This window comes from Kockiozyma suomiensis (genome assembly GCF_038497685.1).
Source record: "Kockiozyma suomiensis strain NRRL Y-17356 unplaced genomic scaffold V2V93scaffold_2, whole genome shotgun sequence".
Taxonomy (NCBI): Eukaryota; Fungi; Ascomycota; class Lipomycetes; order Lipomycetales; family Lipomycetaceae; genus Kockiozyma; species Kockiozyma suomiensis.
In genome coordinates this window covers 166617-181540 of record NW_027117665.1, presented here as the reverse complement: position 1 = coordinate 181540, position 14924 = coordinate 166617, and the positions used below count along the sequence as shown (strand labels likewise).

Genomic DNA, 14924 nt, shown 5'->3' with positions numbered 1-14924 from the left:
TTATATATATTACTATCAACTGATTTAAACGTATTGAAATTATATCTCGCCCGCATTAAAAGACACCAAACGTGTATAATCAACTGGACTGCTGTGCCTTCCCTTTTCTATACCCGCCTCCTCGCCCAGCTCCACCACCTCCTCTTCCGCCACGCACTACAGGAGCACCTCTACCTTTACTATTTCTCTTTCCTACATTTTCTGTAGATGAAAATTTAGCTGCTGCCGCTTTTTCCTGCTTCTGCAGCTCGGCTTGGACACGCTCACTTTCGGCAGCCCACCAGCTAGCGAACTCTTCCTCCTCTTGTAATTGCTTGATGCTTTGTTTCTGATGTGCTCTTGCGGTAATGATCTCCTGCTCGATACGCTGCTGTTCGATGATTTCCGCAAGCGAAAGTTGAAGCTCAGGCGGTATTGCAGCAGCAGTTGCAGCGGCAGCAGTAGCAGTTGTAGCAGTGGTGGTGGTGGTGGTGGTGGTGGCCACGAGTTCACCAGTAGATTTCGGAGCACGGATTGCAGTCGGCGTCAATGGCGTCGGGGATGCCTTGCGCGAACTATTATTCCATGTTGGAATTGATGACGATGACATTGCTGTCGCACTTGATGTACTGGAAGTCGAAGAAGATGGATTAGCTGGCGCTGCAGGCGCTGAAACTGCAGACAGTTTCTTAGCTAATTGGCTCGAGTTGGTGGCAGCCGTAGTTGCAAACGACGTCTGCGGACCCAAGGGAAAAAGCTGCGGAGATGCAAAACTCGCACTCGATGACCGAGTATCTTTTACGGGTGTCGACCAAGGATGGGACGCAGATCTTGAAGACGACGACAACGGCGGTGATGAAACAATTTCCTGCTCGCGTTGCTTCTTTCGCGTCTTTTGCGATACAGCCAACTTCGTCGACGCAGCGAAACCAGCAGGCGAAGACATCGTGGCCGAGGGACTGGACGCCGACGTGACTGGCGAAGACAGCAAAGATGCAATCGAGCTTGTTGACGCCATGGGTGATGATACTCCTTTTGCAGCTGATGAATTCTCCTGGTGCCTAAGTGGTGTCGCTGGATAAGATTCTGAAGCTTTGAGCTGCAGACCAAGAGAAATACCCGAAGGCGAGTTGGGTTTCCAAGAAGGAGACGAGGACACCATTGATTTTTTGTACTCGTTTGATTTTCCCCATGTAGAGGCATTCGACAATGGCGAAGCCTTACTTACAGAACTTGACATTGGGGCGGTAGGTCTAGCAGCCGTCAAGTGCGATTCCGTAGGTGTTGCACTTGTAGCAAATGAATCGCGTCTATATGATCCAGCCTGGGTTGTCTCCTTTGACGACGGCAAACGCATATGTTCGTCGAATCCACCACCGCCATTATACGAGCCGACCGGAGACCCGTATTTTGTTTTACCCTTTACCACTCTCCAATCATGAGAAGTAGAGGGTTCGTCCTCCATATCAAATATGAAATCACTTTGTATTATAGGTCGCATAGGAGGGCTAGGCTGCGTCACCAGCGGCAATTGCTCCTGAGGTTCTTCACGGCGCTGGCTTTTATGAGACCCGCAGCCGGTACCACCACTTTCTGAGCCGCGGCGATCAGCCATATTTCCCCGCTTGGAAAAGGAACTAGACAGAGACTGTAGTAGAGAGCCACTGTAACTAGATGGCAACGACGAAGATTCGAAAGCTAACATCAGCTGATCTTTTGCCTTGCGTCGCTCTTCTCCAAGGGTCGGATTTCGCTCTTCTAGCATTTCTAGCAACAAATTAGATTTACTGACTGGAAGTTTTTCGAGCTGCTTCTGACGAACAACTTTTTCAAGATCGTCAAGTAATGGTTTATCTAAAGAATGTAAAAGTCTGTCATGGAAAATTATAATTAGCATTAGATCGACTCTAATAAGTTACGCAAAACATACCGATTCTCGAGCATGCACTCCAAGTTAAGCGCAATATATTGTAAGATAGAACTCTTCAAGCCTTCTGCGGAGTATAAATCGGCCTCAGTAAGTATCGTCGACGCATTTCGCACATTCACTAATCTCCTGTTAAAATTTGGTCTCGGGACAATGCTACGTCGGGTATACATACCATAACTTCGCAAAATAGATTGACATATTTGCGTAAGCTTGTCTATCAAAAGCTCATTCGCAACAGAGAGTACTTCAAGAACAAATTCTAAAAATTCGGCAGATGATTCGACTTGTATGGCAGAAAAAAGCGAGTCGTCCTCAACCCCGTAGACAAAATCTAAGATAACTTTGAAAACTTGAAGGGAAACGTGCTTCATATCAACACTCTTGTCCGAGATGTCGGACGAGGGGGTTACTTCGTAATCACTGAAACTAGATTGAGGCACTGAAGACCAGCGACTGGAAATTAGTGTTTCAAAAAATTCTGAGCGCGCGGATAAAATACAAGAGTGACATCTAACATCAGCATCCCGCAAGTGAATAGTCATATCAGACCATTCTTGGGCTAGAGGATCAATAACTGCTTCTGACAGATCGGCAGCAAGTGTTCGAGTTGGTCGTTGCTGAAAGTATACTGCGGAAGAGAGAGCCTTCATTTTTAAAGCGCTTGACAGAGCAATGAGCTCATCTTTGGCCTTCAGAAATCGCTTGTCAATCAATGATTTGCTCGAAAAACCATCCCATACAGGAAGAAGAAAATCAGTGTATGCAAAATATGTAAACACTAATGTGGCAAGCAGTCCGCACTCATTAAACTTCAGGACTTGTTTGTCGCCAATTTTCACATACTCAAACATGGAGGAGGTAGCTCCCGAAAAAACATCCTTCAGGAGCTTGCAACGACTTCCAAGAATAATCCTGTGAGCTGGAATTAGAATTTTGTCATGCTCATACGACATCACCCACAAATCATAGCCCTGTAAACCAGTATCTATTTCTAATTCCTCTAAGCGCTGCTCGAGTAAGGCCGGTAGATCATCCTCCTGGAGAAATTTCAGAGTCGGAAGAAAAGTCGATGGTGGACGCGAAACACTTTCACTTTGCACAGAACTCTCGGAAATGACTGAACCTGCATCACTATCGTCTTTTGCAAAGATTTCCACAAATGACACGAGAAGTTCCACATCATCGCGCAATACTCGGCTATCAATATCAATTTCGGGTGAGTTGGAATCGCTTCTGATTGCGGCGTATGCATCAAACATATTACTCCTGACCGCAACTACCCGAGTTAAATACGGAATTCTGGAAAACTTGAATTCAGACACTTTCCCATGAGAATCTTTAGTTTTTGCACGCTTAACTTTACGCCAAACACTTCCTGACTCAGTGCAGAATATAACTGATCCGTCACGACCTACATCAAGATCGCGCACAGCTAAATGCTTCTTACGGAGCGTCCACACAATTTGCGGCCTTATGATCTTCGAGAGGGCGCCGGGTTTAACATTATCCACAGATTTTGCTTCTAATTGAAAACTCCAGATACCTCCTAGTGAGCTTAATGCTAAAACCGTTGTCCCACCAGCGACGATCTTTGTAATGATATTTTTGGATGACAAGCCGCGCGGTCTAAAAACTGAAAATTGATCGGCAAATCTGTCGAGGGGGAAAAACACCTTGAAGTATCCGCCATTGATATACACAATCACGTCATTGTTCTCTAGTAAGCAAATTGTTGCGTTATCTATCGCAGCCACCATTTGCACAGGAGCCGGTAGAGAAGACACTTTGCGTGGAGTGACTTCCAGAGCTTGGCCTTCAGCAGTTGGGAACCCCAACTGTCCAACATTCTTGCCCCACATGAACAGCTCGTTCTTAGAGTACGCGACTGAATGAATACGGGAAGCAGCAACACCAATTATATGTTCACGCTTGATTGCTGCCACAACCTTCCGCGGGGAATCTTGTTTAGGCTCATCTTGCGGCTTCTTCGTATCTATGGGATATCCCAGTTGGCCGTACCTATTTGATCCCCACGAATAAACCGCACCATCTGCAGTAACAGCCAGAGTGTGATCCTGGCTGGTCGCCACGGAAAGAACCTGTAGCTGGCCAAATTTTTCCAAACTCTTGAACGTAAACTGTGTACTGCCACTGGAGAACCCAAGGCGTCCGCCATTTCCAAAACCGCAGACATAGAGATTATCAATTGGATCAGTTGTCAGCACAATAGAGTGTAGTTTTGACATTTGGATATCGCGAATTCTTATTTCAGCAAAACGTTCCAATGCTGACTCATTGGCTTCAGCAGGCTTCAGCAGGGTTTGAGAAGGTCGATCTAGGTGAACTCGTTCAGGATTCGCTCGATCATCGGAATCATTAAAGCCAAGAGTATGATTCGCATTTGATCCAAAGGTAAACAACTCAGATCCGCCAACCTCAAGATTCAGCGGAAGAGGGTTCGTCCCTTCGATCGTCGAGTTAAGCACATCAAATGGCGAATTTCCTTCTCGGTCTTTGATGCGAATACTGTCTTTCTGATAGGCAATAAGCATCTGCGCAATCGCTATATTTCCGAAATACAGCGCACGATGAAGTGGAGTCCATCCACTCTCAGCATCTCCCATCATCACATTCACACCCTCAACTTCGAGAAGAGCGCGAACAAACTCAACTTTATTATGCGAGCAGGCAAGATGAAGCACAGTCCGCCCATACTCATCAGTGCGATTGATGTCTCTTATAGTCAAGACATTGGATACCGAACCACTTCCGCCACGTCGTTGAGGGACGGCAGGAAACCCATTAGCTGTAACCGCTGCAGACAAAATTTCACGAAAACCTTCCAAGTCATCCTGGTAAAAGAGTCTGAATAAAGAGAGAGACATGAAATAAATGCTGTATATCCGTATTTACAGATCCACTAAGAAGGACAAAATCAATGACTCCGCTACCAAAGACAATCGCTAGACGCAAATAATATTTTTGGACAAAAAGTCCAGATCACGTTAATCAGCCAAAACGGAGCAGAGTTGATTGCAGTTTGCAGCTATAATGGTAAACGCGACTGGGAAGTCTAGAATACCAATATAAATGCAAAACGCGCAGACTCTATACACAAGCTATTAGTACACCGATTATTTGAAAAATCTAATTTAGAAAAATTGTACCTTTTGGTTTATTCTATACCAAAAGATAGCGATTATCTATCGGAACGATTACCAAGCCTGACGCAAAATAGCTGATCTGCTGGTGAAAAAAAAGCTGATGGAATATTTTTGCAGACAACAGGATTTGCTCTTGCGAATGCGCGAAGTAGCAGTCGTTAGTAGAGTACACGTTAGACTTGGTCAATCGTGCTATAGGTGATTAAAACTGGACGCGTCACTGCAGAAAAAAAGCTGGCAGAAGACCCAAGCGAAACTGCAATTCACGTTTTATTTATATCTCAAAAAGGCTCGGGGTAGTCCAAATACATCAACCTTTATAGTCTTCGAGAAAGTGGAAGAGAAAAGAGAGGATTTTATGGATATCAAATCAGTATCACGGAGTTTCGGGCAAGAGTCAGATTAATAGCGTGGTCCATCGCGGCTGTCTGAATGGTGAGCCGCAGAGCCACGCCAAGTCTATAATATTACATTACTACATAGAGCGAACAAAAATTACATTCTCTTTTTAACAATTGACAATCTTCTACTACATAGCAATCTAGTTGTTACGGTACTGCTGAGATCTAATTAAAGCTTGAAATACTATTATACACTACCAATATCGCTGAACACAACTTTTGATAGTGCAGTTCTGAAGCCCTTAGTCCAAGGGCCAGTATCCAGGAAGCAGAAAGTGCATTTTTTGCAACATTTCTCGCGAAATCGCAGACGGGCTGGTAGAGACTGCAAATCTCATGGAGCCTTGAAGATCGCGACCAACGGTTCCAACGCTGATTTCCTCTTCAAGATGCTCCAAGATGGCTTCTGTGAAACTATGAGCATTTGCGGAGTTGGCCTGTCGTAAAAAAGAGATTAGATATTCATTTGTGAATTAGACATGAAATGGAGCAGGGCACCGTACCTTTAAATGACTGACAACAGTCTCAACCGTGACAGCCTCCTCGCCCTCTCTCCAGGCATCGTAATCTGTAGACATGCAAATCATTTGGTAGCTATACAAATGATTATTATGTTAGCAAATAGCTCTCATTGTCATGAAGCATTGTGGCAACCAACCTAATCTCAGCCTCCTTGGCCAGCTTTGCTTCAGGAATTGCTGACCTATCAGACTTACATCAGCTACAGCAAATAAAGAAAGAGACCAATTAAATTCACGCACATGTTAATAACCGAACCTCCAAAGCTTCTGTACATGTTGCTCTCGGCTCTGGTGCTAAAAGCTGGTCCCTCCATACAGATCAATGTGAGATCTCCACCACTGGAAGCCTTGGTGTGTAAGCGGGATCCATTGGCCTCAAGAACTGGTGCAGCCTTAGCAATGACGGCAGCTAGTTTGGCATCAAATGGGTCACCAAATCCAACGTGGCCCACCATTCCGTTCTCAAAAAAGGTCGACGGACGGATGCCCTTGGTGCGGTCAATGATCTGGGTAGGAAGAACAAAATCACGCGGATGAATGGGCTCTTGCAAACTTCCGACTGCGGAGAAGGCAATAATAGCTCTCACACCGATGCTCTTCAATGCAGCAATGTTTGCACGGGAAGGAACTTCTGAGGGATTGAACTGATGATGAACTCCGTGTCGAGCGAGAAAAGCGATAGGAAATCCCGACTTGGTAAGAGAAATAGTGATAGGGGAAGACGGATGGCCCCAGGGAGTACTGACGGTGAGTCTAGCGACTGGAGTAAGGGAATCAAGGTGGTAGAGTCCAGTGCCGCCGATGACACCGAGAAGAACGGGCTCTAGTCTGTGTCAGCAATGAAAGATAGTAGTAACACAATGGATGCAGCTTACTGTCAAAAGAAGTAGGCAATTCAGCCATTGTACTTATTAGGTAGGATTGTCAAATATCTAAGTAGAAATAAAAGGAAGCAAGTGATATTTAAAGACGATTGCGCGAGAACGAGCCAGACAGGTTTTAAATATTTCGACACAAGCCTGAGCGGCTCCAGTGCAAACCATGAGCACGTGCTTTTCTATTACAGTACTTTTACGCTCAGTCTTGTTTGTTTATGTCGCTTGTGAAATTATCTCTTGTTTAGCTTCTTCCTGGCCTCTCCGGTTCTATACACTGCTCCTTTTTAATTACTATTCCATTCGGAAACAAGTATTAGAGCTGTTATACCCGGAATACGGATACTATATCAATTTGTGTGACTTTATTAAACTGGGAGAGTTTTAACGACAGCAAAAAGCCACGCGACTGTGCCGGCCCTTGTTCGCCAGTTTTGTGATGGTTCTGTTCTATCTTGGATAATTATAAAAGTAGCCCCTCCTTGAAGCTCGCTCTGTTCGCCGTCTCCTAGGAATGTCTGTATACCTTTGGCCCTAGAGAGTCTATGATACCATGCTACCCTCAATTGATACCCAAGCTGAGATCAACACTGGCAAGTTGAAATCGATCCAGTTGGTAGGCGCTGAGGCGAACCCGGAGATCTACTTGACTGCTATCAGGTTTAACTATCCCCATATAAATGTTCACCCAAGCTTTCTTGCCTCAATGGATGATTTTGAAAATGTCATTCGCTTACTTTATAAAAAGTTCCCTCCTGGATATACTCGGATTTACAGGGTATCAAACCCCAGCTTCTATCATCAAATAACTTCGTCGCACAAGCGCATCATCTGCACTGATACCACAGTCACCATTTACTCGACTTCCGTCATTAATGATCCGTCCGCGCGCGACTTTTTTCTTGATTGGGATGACAGATTTCAGACTTTGATGATCTCCTCCCGCTGCAAGACTGAAATCAAAGCAGCTGAGATTACCGGCCATCTCGTCAATGCTCTTGTCAAGAGTGTCAGGATTGGTAAGCTTCTTGCATGCGACGAGCAGCTTCACGAGCTTTTACCGGCTCATCATGAGACTACGGTCGCTACCAAGCGTTATCGAGCACGTAATATAGTGATGCCGGACTCGGCCCTTTGGTTCCGCAGTGAGATGTTTCTGCCGCTCTGGTATGCCGTAGTTCAGGTCGGCTTCCGCGAGACTCTGACTCATATGGAGGAAAAAGTTGCCCGATATCTTTTTTCACAGAGGAATGATGCGAACAGAAAAGCCAACATGGTTGTGGTGGTTCATATCCGATACCCATCAAGTTATGAATCTATTGAAGCAAATAAAGAAGACAGACATATCGACGTGTATTTTTATACTCTAACTGATCGTGGTACTGAAATTATTCAAAGAGGACACTCGTCAATTACTGATTCGCCAGATACCTGCATTGAATTTAGCTTGGCATGGGCTCGTCCCGGTTTGAACAAGTTTATTGAATACCATGACTGGAAATCTTCCGAGAGACAAGTACCAGTGATCAAAGTCATAGGCGACGATTTTTATAACCGATTCGTTCACCCTCTTTTCCAATTGTATGAAGAAGAGGCTGAAATGCTGATCAGCAGACACAAGTGAGGGAGCAAATTCCTATTGCTATGCTACTCGTACTTATGCTGTGTAGTATATACAGTGCTTTTTTTGAGGCTAGTGCGAATTTTTGGGTATGGTGATTGCTGTCACTTTGGGTACTTTTGCTAGTAACTAATAATGTTTCTGAAAGCCAATAAACAGCTTGATGCTCTAGTGCCATAATTCTCAATTTACCCGTATGTCTATAATATGCGTCATCGCGACGCCAAATGTCCGCGGAGTTTGATATAGAAGATAAGAAATGCCCGCGGACTTTAATATAAAAGTTAAGATAGCAGAGATAACAGAGTTATAGCAAAAGCGTCGAATAAGCTATGATCCAGGACTTGATATAGATATTTATTAAAAGATCAAGCACAATTTACGTTTGGCAAAAGTCAGCGTCGGGACTACTTGAAGTTGCGGATAGCTGAATAGTAAGCCCGGAGCCGCAAGAACTCCAGAACGTATATAATGACCTCCACTTCATCTACAATTCCTATACTTACAAAGCCGTACGTGGAAACACCATTAATATACTCAGCTCCTTTATCGAGAGAAGTGGGATGGTAATTATTTTCTTACTCATTGCTGTTGTATTTCGTTATTGACACTAGTGAAACAGCACCGTGCTCTTGAAACTGGAGTTTCTACAGCCTTCAGGCTCGTTTAAGTCGAGGTAACAGGCCTTGATTAATAATTGTCTTTCATGTCTTAACAGTTTTATTTAAGGGGACTGGGTAATCTTGTCCATAAGACCTTGCTTACTTTACCTCCTGGTAGTAAACCGCATTTCTTCTCTTCATCCGGCGGAAATGCCGGCGCAGCTGCTGCCGAAGCATGCCATAGATACGGATACCCATGTACGGTAGCTGTTCCTGAAACAGCTGCTCCGCACATGGTTTCTCGTCTTCGTGAAGAGTATGGAGCAACTGTTATTCAATACGGCAAAGTATGGCGCGATGCCGATGATAAACTTCGTGAGATCATGTCGACTTATGATAATGAGACTGACGTGGCAGTGTACTGTCATCCATATGATAACCAGCTGGTATTTGAAGGACACAGTACAATGGTTGATGAGATTGTTGATCAGGCTGTGGCTATGGGATACTCTGCTGAAAGCATTAAGGCTGTCTCGTGCTCTGTGGGAGGCGGAGGCCTATTTTCTGGGATTGCTTTAGGCTTGCAGAGAAGATACAAAGAATTAAAGCCTATGATAGTAGCAGTAGAGACTACTGGAGCGAATAAGCTGTATCAGTCGCTACAGAAAGGAGAGAAAGTGTCCCTATCATCAATATCCACTATCGCAAGCAGTCTCGGCGCAAACGAAGTTGCTAACAAAGCATGGCAATTGGCACAAGATTATCCAACTTTAGGAGTTGAAGTTTCAGATAAGGACTCCGTGTCTGCGTGTTTGCGACTTCTTAATGAGCATAGAATCATGATTGAACCAGCTTGCGGAGCCGCATTGGCTCCTTGGTACAATGTCGACAAATACAAAGTTTTGGATAAGGTCAAATTGACAAAAGATGATGCCGTCGTGCTTGTAGTCTGTGGAGGTATGCGCTTTATTTTACTTGGGTTTTGAGTTGAACAAAGTCTGCTAACATTAGCTGTTTCTAGGGTCAACCTTAACACTTCAATCTCTGCAGCGGTATAAAGAGATATACAATTTGTAGACCAGATGCAACAATTAGACTGGTATACTGATGTTGAATTTGAAGAGATCTATATGTACTATTACGGCACATAATTGAAATAATCTCAAGGACTCGAGCACATTTATATAAGCCTGTATGATACCTTCTTCTGGAATCACCACAAAACCCTTCAAAGATGTAAGCAGAGAAGGATTCTCTTTCTAACCGAGTTCCATAGCTTACCCATTTACAAGATTTATCCAGCGATCCGATTCCATACAAACTCGCAAGTAAATTTTGGTTGACTTGGCTTGTTCTCAATCAGTCTTCTCTTTAATACAGAACTCTTTTCTGCTGAACTGTGACTTCGTTAGCAATGGCTGCGGTACGCAACTTCTCTTTCCTCCTGACCTGCCTGTTTTTCGGTCATATTCGATCCAAAGGAATCAGCGCAATCTGCCTTTATTTGACGCCTTTGACGACCTGAATTCGGTGCAGAAGATTTAAACATACATTTGCTAACTTTCTATCGATGACATAGTCTACGAATGGATCAACCGTCAAAACTCAATTGCTGCGAGACCGGATCTTGTGCGTTGCTGATATTCGAGGTAAGTGTCAATATTTTGATAGCCACCTACTCCTTGTTCGCTCATTTGCTGATTATTAACGTATTTGATTAGGTCAATTATCCATTTTGAATCGACTCGCTGCAGAGCACAATGCATCGTGCATTATTCACACCGGTGACTTTGGATTTTATGACCGCGACAGCGTCCCGAAAATCACAGACAAGTATGATTAGTGAGTCACTATAATAACAAAAATACGATTTTTGCTAAACCATGTTAGGACTCTTCGTCATGTTGCTCAATATTCTCCGCTACTGGATCCGCGAGCGCTGCCTCAGGAACCGCCAACGCTGCGGCAATATCTCTTGTCTCGCCCAATTTCACAGCTGTCGCAGGTTCTCTCTGGCGAGATTAAATTGTCAGTACCGGTTTATACCGTTCATGGTGCATGTGAAGATGTTTCAGTCCTTGAAAAATTTCGTTCGGGTGAATACAAAGCACACAATCTGTACATTGTCGATGAGCATACCTCGCACAGTATCGAAACCAGCAATGGAGTCAAATTCAGATTACTAGGTCTTGGTGGTGCCTTGGTCATGCATAAGCTGTTTGACAACGGATCAGGTAGAACAACTATTGCCGGAGGTGGCGGAACTACGTGGACTACTTTGCTACAGATTGGCGAGCTTATTGATACCGCTGCAAGAACTTTTGATGAATCAGAGACCAGAATATTGATCACTCATGCATCACCTGCGCGAGAAGGTATATTAAGTCAACTAGCATTGTCTCTGAAGGCCGATTTTTCAATTTCTGGAGGTTTGCATTTCAGATACGGGTGCAGTTACAATGAATTTGCCGTTCATCCTACGTACGATTATTTCCGCAGTAAATTGATCGGATCACGCCAACAGTTTATGGATGTTTGGGATGTAGTCAAGAGTGAAGTGCAGCCAGTTATCGCCAACAATCCGACGCAAAAGCTTCTAGTTGAAAATGCGTTGTCGGTGATTACGAAGATGCCTTCAGCTACTCAGTTATCCGACCGCGAGAAAGAAAAGGAAGAAATGCAGAATCTTGGATTCAGGAATATGTGGCATCTGAATCTTGCCGATGTCGCGTATGGTACTGTGGTTATGGATGTAAACGACGGCAAGATCGGAATCGAGACAAAGTCTGAGGGGTTCAATTTCAAATACCGAAGGTCTAATCATAGTAGCAGTGGTACTGCCACAACAGCTCCTGCCGGTTCAAGAAATAATGTCGCCGGATCAAAAATTCCATCGAGAAAACCTGTGTCAGCCGCCAACGGCGCAGCTAGTACGCTAGCCCATGCCAAACCAACAGAATCTGCTACGGATCTTTCAGACAGACTCACGTCAGAAGAAGAAAAGAAAGATACTGAAGGATCTACGAAGTCTCCATCTTCAGCTGACGATACAAAAGATGAGTCTACCCCCCCAACGAGCGGTGAAAGTCCAACAGCTGCTCCGCGTCGACCAGGCCTCTGGATTGCGCGCGCAGATGAAAGCGAAGAAGTTTTAAAGTCGTGCTTCGCCGAAACAGATCAACCGAATATTACCGGTATCAACATAAAAATTGCACAGAGCGGAAAGAAGTTTGCTTATGTGTACTTTGATACTCAAGAGAATGCGCTTGCAGCTATGCCTCGTGTGGCTACAGAAAAACTGGGTAGAGTTACGTTGATTAATGATAGTGTGGTAAATCGCTCTGCAGGAAGTGGCCGTGCGGGTAGTCGCGCATCGCTCTCTTGGGGACCGCGCGATGGGGAAAGCAGTGGACCTAGAATCAAAGGACCTAGAATCAGTGGAGGAAGCAAAACGGCTGCTCGTGGAGGCCGCAGTGGTCGAGGTCGAGGTGGGTCTATTTTGACATCGTCTGGTGCTCCTTTATCGTCAGCTAATGGCGGTGAGACTACCACTGCCTCGGGCGGAAGCGAGAGTACTAATACACCTGCACCAGAAGCTCCAGTTTCTTCTGCCTCTACTACCTCCGCGACCCCCGCTTCGTCGTCGGTTTAATGAAAGCAAATTCAGGAAAACAGGTGTTCTTTTAATAAAATTATAATTCTGTATCAATAACTGACGTGTATCACTACTGCGTGTCTTTTCTCTTACCTTTTTCATTCTATTCGACCGCTTCCAAACTAATCTGTTTGTGGAATTTGACATGAGTCTGATTGTTGGAATGGGTAGTAGTATGAGAACTAGTTGTGATTGATTACTTCTGTTACATAATTTGCATATACACATAATAAGTTGCTTGCTCTTTTTATGCAAATACAAATGAGCATTTATTGATTTTTTCCCGAAACCGTAAAGTAAACGCCAATAGATTAAACTTTTTATGCACAAAATACAATCACCTAAACTTGTCAAGAAACTGTTTATGAAAATCCACCATCCGATGCACGTAATCATGTCCAGGAGCTAAGAATGTAGTTCGGAAATGATAAGTACCATCTTTTTGTCCGAACCCGGTACCGGGGACGACGCAGACACCGGTTTCTTCGAGTAGCTGTATGCAATAGTACTCGTCTGGAGACAGATTGTGGTGTTGTGCTTCTTGGATTGCTTTTGTAGGGAGAGTTATCCGAGGGAATAAGTACATTGCGCCCTAGTTTGATGAGAAGCTGTTAGCTGTTATCAGCCTTGTTTGAAGATGAGGGCGTACTTACATTTGGTTCCTCGCAGGTAACACCTTCCATCGTTTTGAATGCTTCGAATAGAGCGTATGCCCGCTCCTTAAGAGATTGATAAATATAATCATATTCCTTCTTATACAAAGCGTATGATTCGTCGCCTTCTTTTGGAGGATTGACCATCAGCTCAGTCAATACTTGACCAGTGACAACAGGACACAATGAAATCGATACGAGCTTGTAGAACTGATCACGCACTGCGCTGTCAAAACCTACTAGTTCTAGATATCCACCACGTTGGCCACATTCCCCGACCATTCCCTTCGATGTCGAATGTAAAGATGCTAATTCGATATTATATCTCCCCGGAAAATCGCGCTGTAGTTCTCGAAGAATGCGCTTAAACGAGAAGAATTCTCCGTCGTAAATGTTTGTTTGATAGACTTCATCTGCGATAATCATAAGGCTATTCTCAGCTGCTAGAGTTATAACTTCCTGAATTTCTTGCCTCTTTAAACAGGTTCCAGTAGGATTGCAGGGATTAATGACTACCACAGCCCGTAATGTTAGTCCGCTGTTGACTGTCTTTCGGATGACTTCAGCCATGTTTTCGGTAGAGTCTTCTAGATAATATGGTACAGCAGTGGCATTCTCAATAGTCAAAGTTGCCGAATAAAGTGGATATTGCGGAACAGGAATCATGACTGCGGTATCTGGTCCATCGCATATTGTCCGAAGCAGATTTGCGACGGCAGACGAAGCACCAGATGCAAGGTAAATGTCATTATAATCTGCAGGAAATCCGTCTCGACGAGATATAAAATCTGCTACAGATTTTCTTATTAACTCAACACCTTGACTCTGTGAATACGCCCCGACTGAACCGATCTCATTTAGTAAAATCTTTGCCCGCTCACGAGCATCTGCGGGAAAAATGGCATCGGCGTATTCCGAATCCAAGAGATCAGGATACTGTACAAGAGCTAGAACTTGTCGGAAGAAGGTAATAGGTTGCTGATCCATCGCTTGAGGATTACCGATATTTGCGTTGATGATCTCTGAAAATGGCAGATTCGCATTTCCGGATCGAAGGTCTTTGCGCAGTTCCTCAGCACGAATCGCGAGACGACCACGAACGGCGTATTCGGCTTTGCGAACGTGTCGATTCATATTCTCGAGAGTGACTGCTGGATGAGGCATGTTGAATTGCGGAGAGTGCAAGTGGTTGAAGAGTGGTTGACTTGATTTAACTATAGTAGCAGCTGTGAAGCCGCGAACAGTTGATTTAGGCCAGCGCATAGTCAATTTTAATTGCTCTGCGACGAAGATTATCCTGCTCGTTGTCATTCATGGAGAGGAAGAACTAGACGATCTATGATGTTTTTTTTGGACGATTAGATGAAAATGACGTCGAAAGTTTCCGTCGACACCGAATTCCGAAACCTTCATCTTTTACTCCTTGTTCGTTCACATGGTCGTTGATATTGAATCCTAGCCGGCAGTTACTATAATATAGAGTCGCAACGGGGATTTGAGAATATAATTACCCGTATCATTGC

General features: G+C 44.3%; 6 protein-coding genes across 6 annotated transcripts; 3 read left to right on the top strand and 3 right to left on the bottom strand.

Annotated features, from left to right (window-relative positions):
* Positions 1-79: 79 nt before the first annotated feature.
* V2V93DRAFT_356695 (uncharacterized protein) lies at positions 80-4794 on the bottom strand (the record flags this gene model as incomplete). The annotated part of the gene is made up of 3 exons (XM_066908013.1): positions 80-1850; positions 1910-2027; positions 2082-4794. The coding sequence occupies 3 exons, from the start codon at positions 4792-4794 to the stop codon at positions 80-82; spliced, it is 4602 nt and encodes a 1533-aa protein (XP_066767733.1).
* A 755-nt stretch (positions 4795-5549) lies between these two features.
* Positions 5550-6996, bottom strand: V2V93DRAFT_363758 (nucleoside phosphorylase domain-containing protein). The gene is made up of 5 exons (XM_066908685.1): positions 6871-6996; positions 6236-6818; positions 6133-6177; positions 5978-6068; positions 5550-5911 (listed from the first exon to the last, which is right to left on the bottom strand). Exons 1-5 carry the CDS (start codon positions 6896-6898, stop codon positions 5717-5719), a joined length of 942 nt encoding a protein of 313 aa, XP_066767732.1. The 5' UTR covers positions 6899-6996; the 3' UTR covers positions 5550-5716.
* Positions 6997-8801, top strand: V2V93DRAFT_363754 (uncharacterized protein). Its single transcript, XM_066908684.1, has one exon. The coding sequence runs from the start codon at positions 7424-7426 to the stop codon at positions 8492-8494; it is 1071 nt and encodes a 356-aa protein (XP_066767731.1). The 5' UTR covers positions 6997-7423; the 3' UTR covers positions 8495-8801.
* V2V93DRAFT_363750 (tryptophan synthase beta subunit-like PLP-dependent enzyme) lies at positions 8791-10263 on the top strand. The gene is made up of 4 exons (XM_066908683.1): positions 8791-9057; positions 9114-9167; positions 9221-10050; positions 10115-10263. The coding sequence occupies exons 1-4, from the start codon at positions 8963-8965 to the stop codon at positions 10168-10170; spliced, it is 1035 nt and encodes a 344-aa protein (XP_066767730.1). The 5' UTR covers positions 8791-8962; the 3' UTR covers positions 10171-10263.
* Positions 10264-13100, top strand: V2V93DRAFT_363748 (uncharacterized protein). The gene is made up of 5 exons (XM_066908682.1): positions 10264-10329; positions 10386-10516; positions 10673-10742; positions 10815-10926; positions 10984-13100. The coding sequence occupies exons 2-5, from the start codon at positions 10508-10510 to the stop codon at positions 12743-12745; spliced, it is 1953 nt and encodes a 650-aa protein (XP_066767729.1). The 5' UTR covers positions 10264-10329; positions 10386-10507; the 3' UTR covers positions 12746-13100.
* Positions 13086-14565, bottom strand: V2V93DRAFT_389787 (pyridoxal phosphate-dependent transferase; the record flags this gene model as incomplete). Its single annotated transcript, XM_066912370.1, has 2 exons — positions 13086-13340; positions 13402-14565. 2 exons carry the CDS (start codon positions 14563-14565, stop codon positions 13086-13088), a joined length of 1419 nt encoding a protein of 472 aa, XP_066767728.1.
* Between the last annotated feature and the right edge of the window lie 359 nt (positions 14566-14924).

Excerpts from the sequence above, each read along its gene's own strand:
- V2V93DRAFT_363750 (XM_066908683.1), top strand. The coding sequence starts at position 8,963 with ATGACCTCCACTTCATCTACAATTCCTATACTTACAAAGCCGTACGTG. Across the intron at positions 9,058-9,113 it reads TTATCGAGAGAAGTGGGATG|CACCGTGCTCTTGAAACTGG; the intron begins GTAATTATTTTC and ends CTAGTGAAACAG. Across the intron at positions 10,051-10,114 it reads CGTGCTTGTAGTCTGTGGAG|GGTCAACCTTAACACTTCAA; the intron begins GTATGCGCTTTA and ends AGCTGTTTCTAG.
- V2V93DRAFT_363758 (XM_066908685.1), bottom strand. The coding sequence starts at position 6,898 with ATGGCTGAATTGCCTACTTCTTTTGACA. Across the intron at positions 6,819-6,870 it reads ATTGCCTACTTCTTTTGACA|AGCCCGTTCTTCTCGGTGTC; the intron begins GTAAGCTGCATC and ends GACACAGACTAG. Across the intron at positions 5,912-5,977 it reads CTGTTGTCAGTCATTTAAAG|GCCAACTCCGCAAATGCTCA; the intron begins GTACGGTGCCCT and ends TTTTTACGACAG.
- V2V93DRAFT_363748 (XM_066908682.1), top strand. Across the intron at positions 10,743-10,814 it reads GTGCGTTGCTGATATTCGAG|GTCAATTATCCATTTTGAAT; the intron begins GTAAGTGTCAAT and ends GTATTTGATTAG. Across the intron at positions 10,927-10,983 it reads GTCCCGAAAATCACAGACAA|GACTCTTCGTCATGTTGCTC; the intron begins GTATGATTAGTG and ends AAACCATGTTAG.
- V2V93DRAFT_363754 (XM_066908684.1), top strand. The coding sequence starts at position 7,424 with ATGCTACCCTCAATTGATACCCAAGCTGAGATCAACACTGGCAAGTTG.